General features: G+C 43.6%; 1 protein-coding gene across 7 annotated transcripts in view; it reads left to right on the forward strand.

Moving 5' to 3' along the window:
* The window catches only part of MICAL2 (microtubule associated monooxygenase, calponin and LIM domain containing 2), a 264,175-nt gene that overhangs the window by 151,009 nt on the left and 96,613 nt on the right, over positions 1 to 16,553 (forward strand). For 3 of the 7 annotated variants that reach the window (XM_069091233.1, XM_069091237.1, XM_069091234.1), the window contains 3 exons: positions 1,340 to 1,526; positions 4,345 to 4,433; positions 5,646 to 10,424. In XM_069091233.1, the coding sequence (XP_068947334.1) occupies positions 1,340 to 1,526; positions 4,345 to 4,433; positions 5,646 to 6,038 (669 nt within the window). In that variant the 3' untranslated portion in view covers positions 6,039 to 10,424. Of the gene's footprint in view, positions 1 to 116; positions 198 to 1,339; positions 1,527 to 4,344; positions 4,434 to 5,645; positions 10,425 to 16,553 lie in introns of those variants that run through there. The other 4 variants (XM_069091238.1, XM_069091236.1, XR_011168915.1 and 1 more) reach the window with 4 other exon arrangements.

Below are 16,553 nucleotides of genomic sequence, written 5' to 3' on the forward strand. Positions count from 1 at the left end.
AGGGTAGACTAGCAAGACAACCTTTAGCCCTACTTTGTTTTTTCTCCCCCTTTTGATGACCGTGTCACTTGAAAAAGTAAATGTGCCCCCAAACTGATCATTTTGATTGAATTCAGAGGACAGTAATGGACCAAACATCCCTCCCACCCAATTCATCTGCTTCTTCCACTGAGGGCACTCCTGGCTGGAATCACCAGGTACTACATTATTCAAAACCACTAACTTGGTTTGAGACTAGCATTTCTTCCTTTCACCCTCCCCTCCATAATTACTAAGCTAACTGGTGTGTATTTATCTCCTTTCCCCACCATACCCCCATGGGCTCTGAACTTAGCCCTCTATTGCTTAATACTAAGGAACTCCAGGTAATAAACTTGTGCGTGCGTGTGTGTGTGTGTGTGTGTGTGTGTGTGTGTGTGTGTGAAGGTCTTGGGTTAAGCAAACTTTATTTGCCTTCTATAAATTACTAATGCATACTTCATTGGGACTGGAGTGTCGCGTTTCCCATTTGGTCACTTTTAGCTTGACTTCCCTTGGAAAGCATTTGCTGTATGTTCTTCCTATTCAGCAACATGTTATTGATGTCATGGGGAGGGAGGAAAAGCAGAGGGTCCCTGTGGATAGAAGACAAGAAGGTTCAAGCCTCTTTGCTGACATATACCAGCTGTCTGACTGTGGGGAAGATGCCACCTCTCAGTGTCCCCAGACAACTCTCAAACTATCTACTTCAAGATAGGTAGCAGATTTCATTGGAGAAGGGGAGTTCCACACTAGGAGGGCCCTGCTGATAAAATCTCAGGTCTAGGTGAAAAAAAAAAGTGGGGTGGGGTTGGGGGTGGAGAACTTCTAAAAAAAATAGTAATTATAGGAATCTTGGAGCAGACTCAGTTTGGAAAACTGCACTGAAGTCTTGCCATACAGACAGGGTGTTAGAGAGTGTCCTAGGCAGGAAAAAAAGGACTTTTTTTCTGAGATGCTCCATTTCTGGAATCTTTCTCTGCCCTCCAGTGATGGGGGAGGATGCTTTATGGGCTGAGCCTTGGGCTGTAGAGCCAGTAGACCTGGGTTCCAGTGCTTGCTGGGCTGGTCCTTTCTGGTCTCACACCTTAGATGAGCCCCTTCCTTTGGGGGAGGGGGAGGCTCAGTGTCTCCACCCATGAAGTGAAGGCTTTAGACTAAGATTAGGAAGTTCTTCATCTGCTTTAAGCCACAGGTTCTCGCAAGCCCAACCTGCCTGCATGCCAGGACATCTTGGGTTTTTGCTGGCACTGGTGATTACGATCCAGGGCTTTTCTCCTCTGACTGGCTGTTTTTCTGCCTCCTTCTCCTGTCTCCCCAGGGATCTTTGCGAAAAGAATTCCCCCAGAACCTGGGAGGAAGCGACATCTGCTATTTCTGTAAGAGGCGTGTCTACGTGATGGAGCGCCTGAGTGCCGAGGGCCACTTCTTTCACAGGGAATGCTTCAAATGTGAGATCTGTTCTACCACGCTTCGCCTGGCCGTCTATGCCTTTGATGCAGATGAAGGTAAACCCCAGGAGTGGCCACCTCAGAGGGTACCAGCTAGGGAATTCCCAAGTTGGGGACAGAGGAGAGCTGAGCTCTTACAACCCCTAGACAAGTAGTTCTATGGCTTATGGGTCCTTCTCCTGGAAGGAACTTTCCCTGGACCTTGGCTTTGGTGCTTCCTGAGGACTCCAATTACATCGAGCTGGTTGGAGCGTGTCTATGGCCTCTGTTTATGCCTGACATTTTTCAGATACCTGGGCAAGTCACTTGACCTTATGGTACCAATTCTCTAAAACTGTGTGTTGCAAAGAATATGGCGGCCTGTATTGATAGAGATTCCTCATTCAGAAGTTCCCAGTATCAGTAGAATGGCAGGTCCAGGCTCTTTATCTCCTCCAAAGAAAGGAAGAGCTGGGTTCCAAGGTCGCCTGCAGAAAATTATTAGCTGTGGGACCCCAGAGAAAGTCACTAGATTTCTCTTGGCTTTAGTTCGTATTGTACAGTGAATTAGATGAAGCCTTTGAAGGGCCCTTCCAAAACTGTGGTCTCAGGAAGGGAGGATTATGTTTGGGCCTCCTCATTCCAGGGACACTGAGTGGGCTCTCTGTCTATAGTTCTGGATTTGGGTTGGTTGTGTTTTTAAGCCTAGCCAAGATGTAGTTTGGGGGACTACTCTGTCCTTTATGCCATCCATGATCCCATCCCTAGGAATAGCATCTCTCAATTTTTATAACTATGTGAAGGTCCTGAAGTTCAGGATCACATCATTCTTCTGTTCACTGATATTGGTTCTATTCTCCAGTGAATCATAGTGGAAGATTTTGCCTTCCAGGGCAGGTAAAAAAAATGATAGATTTGTATTGGCAGAGATGGAAGATAGATTGAGTAGATGCTATATGTAAGTAGAAGAAGGTTACAAGCAAAACCATAGAGGAGGGAATAAATAGGACATGCTAGGGAAGAGATTGGCTCTAAAGTCTAGCCATACCATAGTAGGGGCAGTAGTGATGTGGATAGACAGCTGAGTCTGGAGTCAGGAAAACCCGAGTTCACATATAACTTCAGACACGTGTGACCCTGGCCAAGTCACTTAACCTGTTTGCCTCAGTTTCCTCATCTGTAAAATTAAGGATAATAGTACCTACCTCCCAAGGTTGTTGTGAGGATCAAATAAGATCCCAATTGTAAAGTAGTTAGCACGGTTCTCGGCACATAATAAGCACTATATAAATGTTAGCTACTAATATTGTTATTATTATTATTAGTGAAGAGGTGGACTAGTAATGTGTGGGGCGGGGTGGCTAGGTGGCTCAGTGAATAGAGTACCAGGCCTGGAGTAGGGAGGACCTGAGTTCAAATCCGGCCTCAGATACTTAACACAAAAACTAGCCGTGTGACCTTGGGCAAGTCACTTAACCCCAACTGCCCTCCAAAAAGCTAAAAAAATAAAAATTTAGAGTAGGGAGGACCTGAGTAATGTGTGGGGCTAGGCTAGATAAACAAACCAACCCAACTACTGTCTTCATTAGCACAATGCAGATCTCTTAAAGAGTGTAAGTTGCTTGAGGACAGGTTTCTTTCCATATTGTACTCCCCAGAGACTAACATAGTACTGGGCACATAGGAAATGGTCCTTTAAAATGCTTGTTGAATTTCACTTGGATCCTTTCCAGAATAACTGGCTTTGTCAAGTTTTAAGCTTTGCTAAGTAATGTTCTCATTATCAGTGTCTGCCTCTTGACGGAGGAAGTGGCTCTTATTTCAATTGTTTGAATTGAACAAGCTTTTGGTAAGTCCCAGAAGACATAGATATTTCAATTTAATTCATGAGACGTTTGTTAAGCCCCTATTGAGAGGAAAGCACTGTGCTAGGTACTGGGGATACAAAAGATGAAAATGAAAACAGCCCTTGACTGTACTTATAAAAAGTAGCAGCAGCAGCAGCAACAGTAATTACCATTTTGTGGTGCTTTAAGGTTTCCAAAGTACTTTACATATGTTATCTTATTTAAAGTCCTTAAAATTTACGGAGGGGATACAACTCATACAGAAATGTAAATTAGGGAAGGAAAAAGCAATAGCAACTTTGATGAATCGTGAAACATGGGAGAGGCACTACAGGACTGGACAAGGCCAAGTGTCTTGATTTTCAAATTAGGGAAGAGAGTAGAACCTGAAGATTAGAGGCTTGTGAGCTTGACTTTTGATTCTTGGCAAAATTCTCAATCATGTGATGAAAGGGATAGTTCCTGGCTAATTAGAAAAGGAAACTGTGACCACAGAGAGTTAGTTAACAGTGGCTTCCTCAAGAGCCGGATGTGCCAGACTAACCACATTTCTGTTTTGGATAGGATTACTGTCCTGGTAGATGAAGGAAATGCTGTGGGTATAGTTTACCTAGATTTTGGCAATTAATTTGACAGTCTTTCCTATTCTTCCTGCAGCCAAGAAGAAAAGGAGAGAACTAGATTTTAGTCTAGGTGGGTGCATACAGACCAGGATGAATGAAAAGCATTGTAGTGTTGTGGATTGGGTAAAACCTGGTGACTTGGAGACAAAAGAATCCCACTTCATGCACTGACCAGGATAACCCTAGGCAAGTCACATTTTGTTGGGCCTCTGTTTCCTGATCTGTACAGTGAGAGGACTGGACTTGATAAGGTTTAAATCTGTGATCCCATCAATGACCAAAAACAGAGTAACCATTAGTGTTTCAAAGTCAGCTTGGAAGGAGATGTCTGGTGCAGCATCCCAGAGTTTGGTGCTGTCTTGTTTAAATTTTGTCAAAGAGTTGTAGATTAAATGTCAACTTCCCATCTGGATTATTTCTTTACAGGTAAATTCTATTGCAAAGCTCATTTCATTCACTGTAGAAACAACAGTAAGCAAAGGAAGAGACGAGCAGAATTGAAGAGACAAGAAGAGGTAAGTTTTTTCTGTGAAATGCCTCTAACATAGGGAGGAGTTTCTCTGTGGCCCCTAGAGATGGCCATTTTGGAGCCTTTTTCAGTTCACCTGAGAGTAGCCCAAGGAGGAGGTGAGGCTTCTGATAGGAACAAGTGAGTTACAAGGTGTGGACTCTATTGTAGCATCGTCATTGTTTTGGGCCTTCTGGGATCTCCGAGGCCAGACTCAACCCAAATTCTGCCTCCATTTGGCTTCTGTCTAAGAAACCATATACCTCACATTCCCCAATAAATAATCTTGCATAAACAAAGTCCCTGGGAATAGACGAGGACAAATAATCATGGGACTATTTCTTATCTGTATGTCATTCACTTTCCTGACCTGGTCTATACCTTTGGGGGAGGTCCATGGCTAAGTCTATCCTATTTCTTCTCTTCAAAATATCCATTTATTTTCTCAATTACATGTAGAAGTATTTTTAACATTTAAAAAAATTTGAGTTCCAAATTCTCTCCCTCCCTCTTCCCCTCCTTGAGAAGGCAAGCAATTTGATATAGATTATTCATGGAAAACATTTGCAGATTAGTCATATTGCAAAAGAAAATGCAGACCAAAAAAACTCCAAGAAAAATAAAGTAAAAAAAGCATGTGTCCATCTACTTATAGTCTACTCTAATTCTAATGCTGTCTTAAGAAGTCTTTTCATTCTTGTTTCCGTAACACCCCCTTCTACAGTATATTGCCCAAGATGCACAGTCTACCCTTCCCCATGGAGCCAGAAGGAAGGAGTAGGCAATGCAGAGAGGGAGAAAGGATGTTGAAATCTTTCTGGCCCACCTAGTGTAGATGGTTGCTCAGGTCCAGGAAAGATGAGGAAGAAATATTTCTAAGCCCTAAGTTATTGGTTTTTTCTCCTAAGTTGAAACACACTTTAAGTTTAGTTACGTAGGTGTGTTATGGGTTAAGAAAGGCCTTCATGTATAGACTATATCGTAGTATTCCTTACTGAAGCCCTCTGGTCCTCAGCTTTCCCATTTTTTAAATTAAGAGATTGGACTGGATGTCCTGCAAAGGCCTTGCTTTTGCCAAGTCAGTTTCATATTCAGATTCTCAGAAGGGTCTCAGGTGGTTTGACCCATGGCCCTTCTTCTTTGGCTCTCAAGACCCTCTATCTGAGCATCCCCTCTTTGTGACTCAGGAATCAACACTTCTCTTTGTCCTGTTTCTCAGGAGGAAGCAAAGGAGAAACAGCAGGAAGCCAAGTGGCCAGACCCCTCCCCTGAAATTCTTGGTCCTGCTGTCAACAGCCGAGAAGCCAGCCCTCCAGGTATCATGACTTCCTTCTTTAGGAAAGTGCTATGCTGGCCCGTTAGGGTGACAAGGGATCTGCTTGCCATTCCCAGAAGCCTCAGTAACAGGATGCGTGGGTTTCTGCAGGAGACCGTCCTCCATTTCAGGGACAATGCTTACAACTACTGTTATATGTATGAACTCCTGAGCCTTGGGGTACCTCTCCTCTGTGTGCTTTTCGAGGTCCTGACGGACATATACAGAGAGTCAGAGTCCCCTCTCCAGAGTTTGCATGATTGGGTGCAGCGATCCCTCTGGGTCAAACTCAGCTGAAGCTTATTGTATGCTCAATTTTTATGCCCAATACACTCTCTCCCAAAGTGCCTGTGATATTCCAAAGTGTAAAATTGTAGTGTTTTTGCAGTTTGCTAGTTCTCCGAATTTCAAACAAACTCTTTTCAAACAAGTTAGATACACACTCGGAGAGCCCGTCCTCCTCAGCCTTGTCCAAGGAACATGGCAGAGGTAGATGTCCTCGTGGCTCCAATGTGTGGGATTTACATGAAGGATGTTTTGATAGATTTGTATTCTTTTTATCATGATAATGAGCCATATTTCTGGGTTTACATTTCAAGATTTAATGGATAAGACAGAACCTTTTTTTCTAAAAGTTTTTTTTTTTATTTTTAGGGTTGGGGTGTGTTTGATGGGGTGGGGGGATGTGTTGGGGAACTGGGGATTTGTAACTTGGTGTGGTTTTTAGCTTTGCCATAGATTATAAACTTTACCACTTACACAGATGATGATGTGAGATTTTTAAAACACCACCTCATAAGTGAACATGCCTCCTCCTGGCCAGTGGCTTCCAATTTTCTTGTCTACACTGGGCAGTTGTCTTTTTTTTAATGCTCCTAAATCTAGATCATTAAAAAATAAAAATGTGGATGAGCAGCATGTAATTAAAATGGTGTGGCCCAACAGGAGCTCAGTGGGACAGAAGCAATGAACTATTCTCTTGGAATCAGAAGGGGTTGCTTTCTGCCTTGTTTTGAACTTGACTTGAAATACCAGATTTTTTTTCACTCTCCAAACCCCAACATGTCAGTACATAGAAGCAGCAAATGAATTAATATTGGTACCCAAACATCCTCTAGCATCACAGTTAAGAATTAACTGTATATAGCAATATGGAGAAAGATGTGAAAAGGTCCATTTTTCTGCAATTTGCACTTGACCTCATCTGGACCACTCCCTACTCCTGAGCACAGACTGGTTAGGGACAGTAAAGCCAGGAGGTGGTCAGGTCCCTGGCTCTGAGCCCAAGGAGCCCTGGCGCCTTCTGCATCACTCCACTGGGACAGAGGCCAGTTTGAATCAGTGTCATCAGTCTTTGGGGGCAAGTGGAAAGAGAACAGAGAAACCAGACCCCAGCTTTACAGCTTGAAAATATATGGCAGCCTAGATTCTATTACTGAATACAGAACCCATGATATGTGCTTACGGATGGTACAGTGTCAGGGAGTGGGCTTCTATGCAGGCAATATCTGTCCTCAGGAGCAAGGGAATAGTTTCATTAAGAGGCAAGGTGATATAATGGAGAGGGTGTTGGACTTAGAGTAGGGAGAGATCTGAGTTCAAATCCTGCCCCAGATATTTACTAGCTACGTGACCCTGCATGACAGTGTAGCCTCTCCAGGTCCCAATTTCATCATTTATAATAAAGGAGTTGGATTTGATGACGTAGAAGTTTCCTTCCAACTTTTAGGAGGTGATTATCTCACTGTATTTATTTAGGGAAAGAATGATCATGTCCTCTGGTCTGGAGGAAACCTTAATAGACTGTATAGATAAAGTAAGGTGTGGAGTTGAGGTAGTTATTAATTAGTGGGGTTCTTGCCCATAAATTCACTTGGGAAGAAAAGTGTTTGGGGCCTTGACTACATGTTTTAAACTGGCCGTCAGTGTTGCTCAAATTATGGAAAGTTACACCTCCCCTGTGGTCCATTGTGCCTGTGTAGACATGGCTGTGAAGACACAGTGCCTGGTCCATAATAGACACTTAGTAAAAACATGTTGATCGATGGGTTGGTTGAGTTGGAATGGGTCTCTTAATGCCAAGTCCTCTCTAATCCTTATTTTCCCGAGTTAAAGATGCTGCTCTCAGCCCAGTTGGGTTTTCTTTTAATTCTGTATCTTAAGTTATCCTATTTGGAGACCTGGGAGACTCTGCTAGTTTTAGAAATTAGAAAGCCTAATTGACTTCCTTGGGTCTCCTGTAAAGACTTTGAAGATCCCATGGGAGAATGAGGAGCCCTGGCAGACCTTTTGAGTCTGTAGCCAGATCTTAGCTACTGGGGCTGTTATTACCAGCCTCTGGTTGATGGAAGAAGTGATCCTATCCAGTTTACATGAGGGCTTCAGAGCTGTAGGGAGGGCCTTTCACTTGCTGCACATCTGGGAGCTACCAAAATCACACAGCTGTTTGGCTTAGGGATTTCAAAAACTGTTCATTCTCAAGGTGACAATGCACACACCTTTCTTAAGGGTATGCTGCTCTTCACGGCTCTTCTCCGCATTCCATCTTGAAAATCACTGTGTAGTTAAGGTGTTTCATAGATGGTTCGTTTCTAAAGGTTTATTTTTTTTCCCAAGGCTTGTTTATAGCAATAAGAGAGCTATTCTAAACTGGCACATACTGAGCCAAACGGTGAGATGGGAAATAACGATGTAGTGGGAATTACAAGACCCTGTAATATATGTTCACTCCAAGAAATGAACCTCCTGGTGAGGAAGCAAGGAATATTCTAGGTATATTTGGGGTGGGGTGGAATTCAGAACACAGATGACAATAAGTAACAAAGCATTGCCAAAAAGTTAATTCCAGAGGGATATTGGGGGAGATTTTTGTTGGCATTTCACAACTGTCACTTGCTGCTATCAGTAATGTGCAATATTTATCTATCGTTTGAGATTCTGGCTGAGATTTTAATATCTATTTATTTCTCAAGCATTTATTAAGCACCTTCTGTATACTAAGCATTGTTGCAAGGTGCTGGAGATATAGAGGCAGAAAATGAGGTAATGCCTATCCTCCAGGAGCTTCTGTTCATCAGAAAGGTTCATATCTTGAAGAAATGGTAAGGTTTGAATTGGAGGAAATTTCACTCTTCTAATGATTTCCAGCATTTCTAAACTGCTTTGGTTTTCTTCACCCTCCCAACTAAAACTCTCTCTTCTTTCTCTCTTTCCAATGTCTCACTCCTGTCTTCAGTTCTTTACAACATTCCAGTTTTACCACCTATCCTTGGCTGACACCTTTCTGCTCAGAGGTGACTGATCATCTTGCCAATTGTGAGCACCCACTATTAACCCCAAATATGCTTCAGGGGCAGCTTTATCCCTCCTTCCTACCCCCAACAGCGTTGATTGGAACAGACTAGAGTGCCTCTTATTGTGATGAATGAATGCTTGGGCGTGGCCAATTAATAGCATGGTACAGGGTGGGATTCAAAACCAGATGCTTGTTTTGAAACAATGCTTCCCTTCCCCAGCCCTTCTGGCACTGCATGTCAATGTTTTTGCATGCTTTCCCAGTCCAGCTAGCCATGTTGTAATACCATAACCAACCTACCTTCCTTGAAGGTTCTAACTCTGCCTATGTGAGACAGGGCCAGTGGAGAGATCTCTGCCATTGTTCAGAAAGGCCTAGCTTTTTGAGAAGCCTCTATACAACTGTAGAAATGAGTTTTCCAACTGAAAACTAGCTTGAATCAAATGACTTTTGGTGTCCTTGACCAAAACCATAAGTGACTTTTCTGTAGATACATTTTATATGTGTGTGTGTATATATACGTATATACATATATATGTATGTGTGTGTGTATATATATCTATATATGTATATACATATGCCAGCCAAGAAGTACTCTGTAATTTGAAGCTGTGTTAAAATAATTGCTATCCCATTTTAGCTGTCTTCCTAAGCCTCAAAAGGGCCTTGGGGATTTTGTGTACTTCTTTCATGGACACAGGCTTTGCCATGGATGGAGTTTTTCCACTATAGCTCAGAAAGACTAAGATGGCCCAGAAAGCTTAGTGCAGAACAACAGGCCTCAAAGGCCAATGAAATGCTGTCAAGGACACAGGCCACATCTGGCAGCAGCTGGGCTAAGAAGCCTGGAAGCTCCTCAAGGTCTGTAGAAAAGGCCATTTCCCTGCCAATCTGTTTAATTGTGGAGGCAAAGCAAGCAATGTGAATGTGCTCATTTTGGAATGAATTGAGCTGTTCTCTTAAAGACAGAGAGCCAGGCCTTCCTCAGCCCTGCTTTGTGTGAATACCTGTCCCTGCCTGTCCTTACTGGGAAATATATCACTGCTTCCAAGGTCCTTTGAAGACATGCATGTTGGCCCTGGATGGGCTTTTGGCCTGGTTCCGCCTTTTCAGACTGTCAGCTGGTGCTACCTTCCTCTCATTTATCTTCCGTTGCAGAGTCCTCTTCTCTCTAAAGAATGCCAACCAAAGATTCTGCCCTACTCATCTGCAACCTTTCTAGCTTCCCAACCCTCCTGTGACACATTTTATGACCTTTGGTGACTTTGAGACATGTTCTGTAATTAACTGTTCACACAGAACCCTGTATTTTGCACACCCTGAACGTTGTTTAGCTTTATTTATGGTATTTGATGCTGTAAATGAAAATAAATGTGGTTCTTTGTAAACCTCAGTGTTTCCTCTCTTCCTTTTGAAGTGGGATTGTTTTTTTCTGAAGTCATGGATCCATGGACTGATTCTGGGCTTCAGCCTTCCCTTAAGCTGCTGAGGGCATCACCTGCACTCGCTGGGACCTTGGACTCTTGGGGCTATGCTGGGGCATTTAACAAAGGAAATATTACCCCAAGGTAATATTTGGGCAATGTCACCAATGTCCTCAACAGGGCACTCTGCTCTCTTTCTTCACATCTTATCCTTTTCTACTGTCAACGTTGGCCATACCATTTAGTTGGTAGTCGATCTTACACTCTCTTGGTATTAGGCTCAGCAAAGCCATTTATACTCAGGCTGTATTGGTAGTTGGCCTGTCCCCCTCACCACCTCAACTCTATTTACTACCATTAGAAGAGGTGTAAGTACTAGTAATGTTCTTTCAACAGACCACATTATAATGTATATACCCAGTATAACCAGCACTGGGTATATAATCTGCACTAACAGCTGATGGATTGGTTAAAGGGGAGGGTTTGGGGGCAAAGATTAGCTGAGAGCAGCAGACAATTCAGAATCAAGATGTCAGATCTGTGCCACTCTATCTCTCATCTTGGTTTCCTCCAGGGATGATTAACAATAAGCCCTCAGTTCCCTGAGGAACTCAAGGTCTCTCCCCATTGCAATTTAATTAGGGTTAAATGTAAAGTCCTTCACTTGGGTTAAAAAACTCAGCTACATGAATGTAGGATGAGGGAAGCAGTTTGAGTGAAAAGATATGGGTGTTATATTGGATTGCAAGCTCAATATGATTCAATAATGTTCCGCGAGAGCCAAAGAATGGGAATGTAATATCTTCAGTTACATTTGTGAAAGTACATTGTTCACAATTAAGGAAGTGATAGCCACATCCCACTCTGACCTTGGAGCGGTGAGGGCATGATCATTGTCTTCAAATTCCCTAAAGGCTTGGAGGCCACGGTATGCTGGATCTAGTTTGAACTGGCTCCCAAAACCCAATCGTTCAATTTTCAGTGTGAGCATTTATACCTTGAAAATCAGCAAATGCGTCAAATCAGGGCTTGATTTATTGTTTTGTTTGTTGTCTAGATTTCAGAAAGTGATAGAGGAAATTTTGAATATTGTAGATTAAACTTACAAGTGTGTAGGGTATACTCTTTGGGGGGGGGCAAGCTGATTGTTAAATATTTGCCAGCACATCCCTGCCCATAGGGGTAGAAGACAAATGAGGAATTAGGCTCTTAGTTTCAGCAGGGTACAGTTATTAACAAAAAGAAAAAGCAGACATCTGTTTGATGTAAGGGAAAACTAACAAAATTGTATTAAAATGGAATGGCATAGGGCAGCTAGGTGGTACAGTGGATAGAGCACGGACTCTGGAGACACAGTAGGACCTGAGTTCAAATCTTGCCTCAGACACTTACCAGCTGTGTGACACTGGGCAAGTCACTTAACATTGATTGTCTTTTTTTTTTTAATGGAATGAACAGATAGTTATATAGTTGAAAGGGAGTCTAAAGAATCTCCCTTAAGAATTCAGTCTTAAGCAATCAGATCTTTCCACAAATTTCCTCTGGTTGCTTTCCACGAATCTCCACTTGGATTCATAGGAATATACAGACCAATGAAAAGAACCCCAGTCTCAGAGTGAAACCAATCAGATGTAAGTCCCTGCTCCACCACTTACTCTAGAATATTATAAGAATCAAATGAGATAATAGACATGAAAGAGGAAGAGGCTAAGCATTTCTCTAGTACCTATTATGTGCGAGGAACATAAAAAGTTCCATAATAAGTTCGTAAGTGCTTTACAAATATTGTCTCGTGTCACCCTCACAAGAACTTTGGGAGGTACAAGTACTGTTATTATACCCATTTTACAGTTGAGGAAACTGAGTCAGACAAGTTAGGTGACTTGTCTAGGGTCACACAGCTGGTAAATGTCTGAGGTCAGATTTTAGCTCAGTTCTTCAAGTGATATACATGTGTTACGGTGCAAAAAGTCAGCCTTTCACAGACCCTCAGCTGAATATTCTCCAATCTCATTGCAGTTGTATCTCAATATAACAGACTTTGAAGCCCCCCACTAGCGGCTCACTTTTTTACAGTCATGACACCACAGGCCATAAACCACAGAACACTCAGAACAGTCTTTGGGGCAGGGTTGGAGGCAATAGGAGGTGATGTATATGGCAATGCTTCAGATAATGAATTCTCTGGGAAGGGGAGTCCTCAAGAAGGTTCTCCCTGGTGTCACAGAACCCTCCTTTGAAGCATGCGAGACTGGGTTGCCATATGCCGTGGGGCTCACCGGTGGTGTTTTCCACCTCACTGTCCACATGGAGGGCTTTGTAGGACAAGACTCCTTCCCAACACAGCTTTGTTGAAGGTAAACAGGACTTAATGAAAAGTGGTTTGGAATGGGGAGAGATTTGGGGCAGCAGACCCACCAGCAGGCTATTATAGCAATCAAAGGGTGAGGCGAAGGCTTGCACCAGGGCAGTGGCAGCATCAGAGGAGAAACGGGTGTATTCAGAAGGCGTTGCAAAGCTGAAGTCCACAGGCCTTGGGTGGGGTGGGGGTGGGGGGCCGTAAAAGATGGTGAGGCATCCAGGATCACTTATCTAGGTTGTGAACCTGAAGGACTGGAAGGTGCTGCTGCTACAGCAATAAGGAAGGCTGGAGTGGGACAGGATAATGAGTTCAGGCTCCAACATATTGAGTGCACGATGTCTACTGGACATCCACTTCGAGATGTCTGAAAGGCAGTTGGAGATGCAAGATTGGAGGTTAGAGAGATTGGGGTAGTTTATTTACTCCAATTTGGAAAGGTGGTGCAATTGATTAGAAAGATCTGAAAATCAGAAGCGTTTAACTTAAGTCAAGGCTCTGCAGTTTACTGACTCTATGACCTTGAATTTACCTCATCTGAGACTGCTTCTTCCTCTGTAAAAATAGGTGTGGTAATACCTACCCTCCCTGCCTCACCAGACTATTGAAGCAAGAGATATGAAAGTATTGGTAAATGTGAAGAACTACTTTTAAAAAACGCCAGTGTGTCTGCTTCCTAGATCATAGAAGGGAACACCTTGCAAAGGTCTTCTAGTCTACTGCCCCAGACACACTTGCATCCTGAGTCCCAGAGGTTGTGACTTGCCCACAATCACACAGCCACTAAGGGCCAGAGTTAGGATTCAAAACCAAGACCTTTGACTTCAAATCCCATGTTCTTTCTTTCCCCCGCTGTACTAAGCTACCTTTCTGTTATACTTTGGATAGGCAGGGAATGCAAGTGCCATTGTCAGCTTCTTGGTTTTTCAAAAGTCATTAACAATGCAAATTTATCCCATTGGTTCTTTCCTTAAAAGTTAAACAAGAGACCCCAACACTTCAGTCTGTCCCATGGACCCAACCAAGGGCCACGTGTGGCCTGGCCTCATTATTCTTCACGTCTCCCTGTCTCCCCATCACTGGGGCCTGAAGAACAGAATTCTTGCAGCCCTTCTGCCCAGCCCACAGGGAAGCTTGGCTGGGATTTCTCATTACCTTAAGCCCTCTATGAAGATCCCATTTGGTTCTACTCTGCTGGACACTGGGACCTTCCCAAAGAATAGAGCACCTCCCCTTAGATTGAGAGGGTGTGATGGGACAGGTGCCTTGTGAGAAGGAGTAGGGAAATCAGGGTCTCCATGCCCTACCTCTGATGATGGTTACCTTGGCTGGCTGGCTTCTCAAATCCAGAAGCCTTGTCTACCACCAGTGTGACTCAGAGGGCTGACATCTCTAATAGTTTACCTCTTACCATAAATCTCAAGGGCAGCAGCTGTGCGGTATAATGTAGCGTGTCAGAAATAGTAAACAGGACTTAAAAACAAGACCAGAAGCGAAGAGAACAAGATTCAAACCCTAGCTCTGCTGCTTCCTAGCTCTGTGACCACGGGAAAGTCATCAACACTCTGCCTCAGTTTCCTTATCTTTAAAATGGGGTTGTTAATCGCCCCCTCTCCCTCACAGCTATTTTGAGGGGAAAGCTTTGTGAAACCTTTGAATGGCCTTGGAGGTATGAGCTATTACCATGATTACTGCATGAGTTATGTGTAGACTCCTAGGAGGGATCTTAGAGGTCATTAGATAGCTCTAAGGTCTCCCTAGAGTGGGGCCTATCTTCCCAAGCAGTGAGATGGGTTCCATGTCCCTCTTGCCCTCACTGACCATCCTGAACGTGGCCTAATCAATTGGATAAGAGGCAGTATGGTGTTGTGGGGAGAGTATTGGCTTTGGAGTGGAAAGAGGCCTGGGATTGAATCCCATCACTTAAATTGGGCAGGCAGGTGGATAGAGCACCAGGCCCAGAGTCAGAAAGACTTCTTGACCTGTTGCCCTTTGATTGAATCTGGCCCTCTAGAGGGCCAGATTCTGTCAAAGGGCCACACTTGAGGACCTAGAGGGCCACATGTGGTCTCGAGGCTGCAGGTTTCCCATCCCTGGAATAGGTCGATAGAGTTCAAATCTTGCCCCAGACACTTACTAGCTGTGTTACCTTGGGCAAGTCACTTAACCCTGTTTGCTTCAGTTTCCTCATCTGTAAAATGAGTTGGAGAAGGAAATGGCAAATCACTCCACTATCTTTGCCAAGAAAATCCCAAACGGGGTCACAAAGAGTCAGACATGACTGAACAGCAACAACATCACTTAAGTTGTGTGATTGTGGGCAAGAACAGTTCCTCTTTGAGCCTGAGTTTCCTCATCTATAAAATGGGCATAATTACCTAAAAGGGTTTTTCGTAGAATTACTAGGTACCTGACAAGCTCGTGAGTCCAACCCACTCATTTTACAGGAAGACAAAGTTACTAAAAGGTAAGTAACTTGTGTGGAATCATACAGGTTGCAAGTATCAGAGCCATGTTCCACTGGAGCTTTTCCCCACTGTCTCATGTTTTTAGGATAAAATGAGATCATGCAGGCATATACAAGGGGGTCCTAAAAGTCTTAGTGCAGTTTTAAGCTGCAATAGCAAACTTTGCAAAAAGTGCTGTATCAGTCATTTAATATTATGATTATTTATTATTAACCAGGTAAGGGAAGGGAACTTATCATCTTCAAATTCTGAATTAGCTCTAGACTCCTACCCAGGGTCCTGGGTGAAACCACACAAGCCTACAGTCCTGAATAAAAACAGCTCCTTCCCATGGCAAGTGGGAAATGGCCTTTCCCCCCCGAATTATGTGTCCAGGGCAAGTATGGCAGAAGTAGGAGCTGGAAAGAAGAGTCTTAAAGCCAACAGAGTCTAGTGTACCTCTATTTTATAAACAGGGAAATTGAGGAAGATGGAGTGATGATTTGTCTAAAATTATATCGTGGGTCCAAGTTCCCTTTCAAAGCATGATCTGCAGGAGGACACTCCCACCCCAGCAACTGTTGGGATTTAATAAAAGATTACAGAGTTCTACAGTTCAGAGGCCAACTCACCCAACTGCCATTTTACAGATGAGGAAACTGAGAGGAAGGGGAAGGAAAGAGATTGGAATAAACATTTATAAAGAGCCTACCATGTGCTAGGCTGCACACTAAGTGCTTTAAAATTGTGTCATTTGATTCAGCAGCCCTGGAAGGTAAATGCTATTTATTACCCCCATTTTATAGGTAAGGAAACTGAGGTGGACATAGGTGAAAATGACTTGCCCAGGGTCACACAGCTAGTAAGTGTATAGAGCAGATTTGAACTCCGGTCTTCCTGATTATCCATTTTGCCACCAGCTGCCTCACCTGGGGCCAGAAGATAAGTGACCAGGGTTTCTTAAGTGACAAACAGAGGAAGCATGTGAGCCAGGTTCTCTGATTTCAGCTTTCCATTGGACACAAGGGTCTGACAAGTTCAGATGGAATTGAGTGTTTGAGGAGAGACCAAGGAAGTGATTTTTCTCAGTAGGGCTCGGGTGGGGACAGGGCCTTGAGGTCATGTGTGGCCCTCTGTGTCCTCAAGTGCAGCCTTTTGATCAAATCTGGCCCTCTAGGTCCTCAAGTACAGCCCTTTGATAGCATCTGGCCCTCTACGTCCTCAAGTGCAGCCATTTGAATCTGGCCCTCTAGGTCCTCAAGTACAGCCCTTTGATAGCATCTGGTC

This window comes from Petaurus breviceps, unplaced genomic scaffold (assembly GCF_028583685.1).
Source record: "Petaurus breviceps papuanus isolate PSGF00001 unplaced genomic scaffold, PetGlider_PUasm1.0 188, whole genome shotgun sequence".
Lineage (NCBI taxonomy): Eukaryota > Metazoa > Chordata > Mammalia > Diprotodontia > Petauridae > Petaurus > Petaurus breviceps.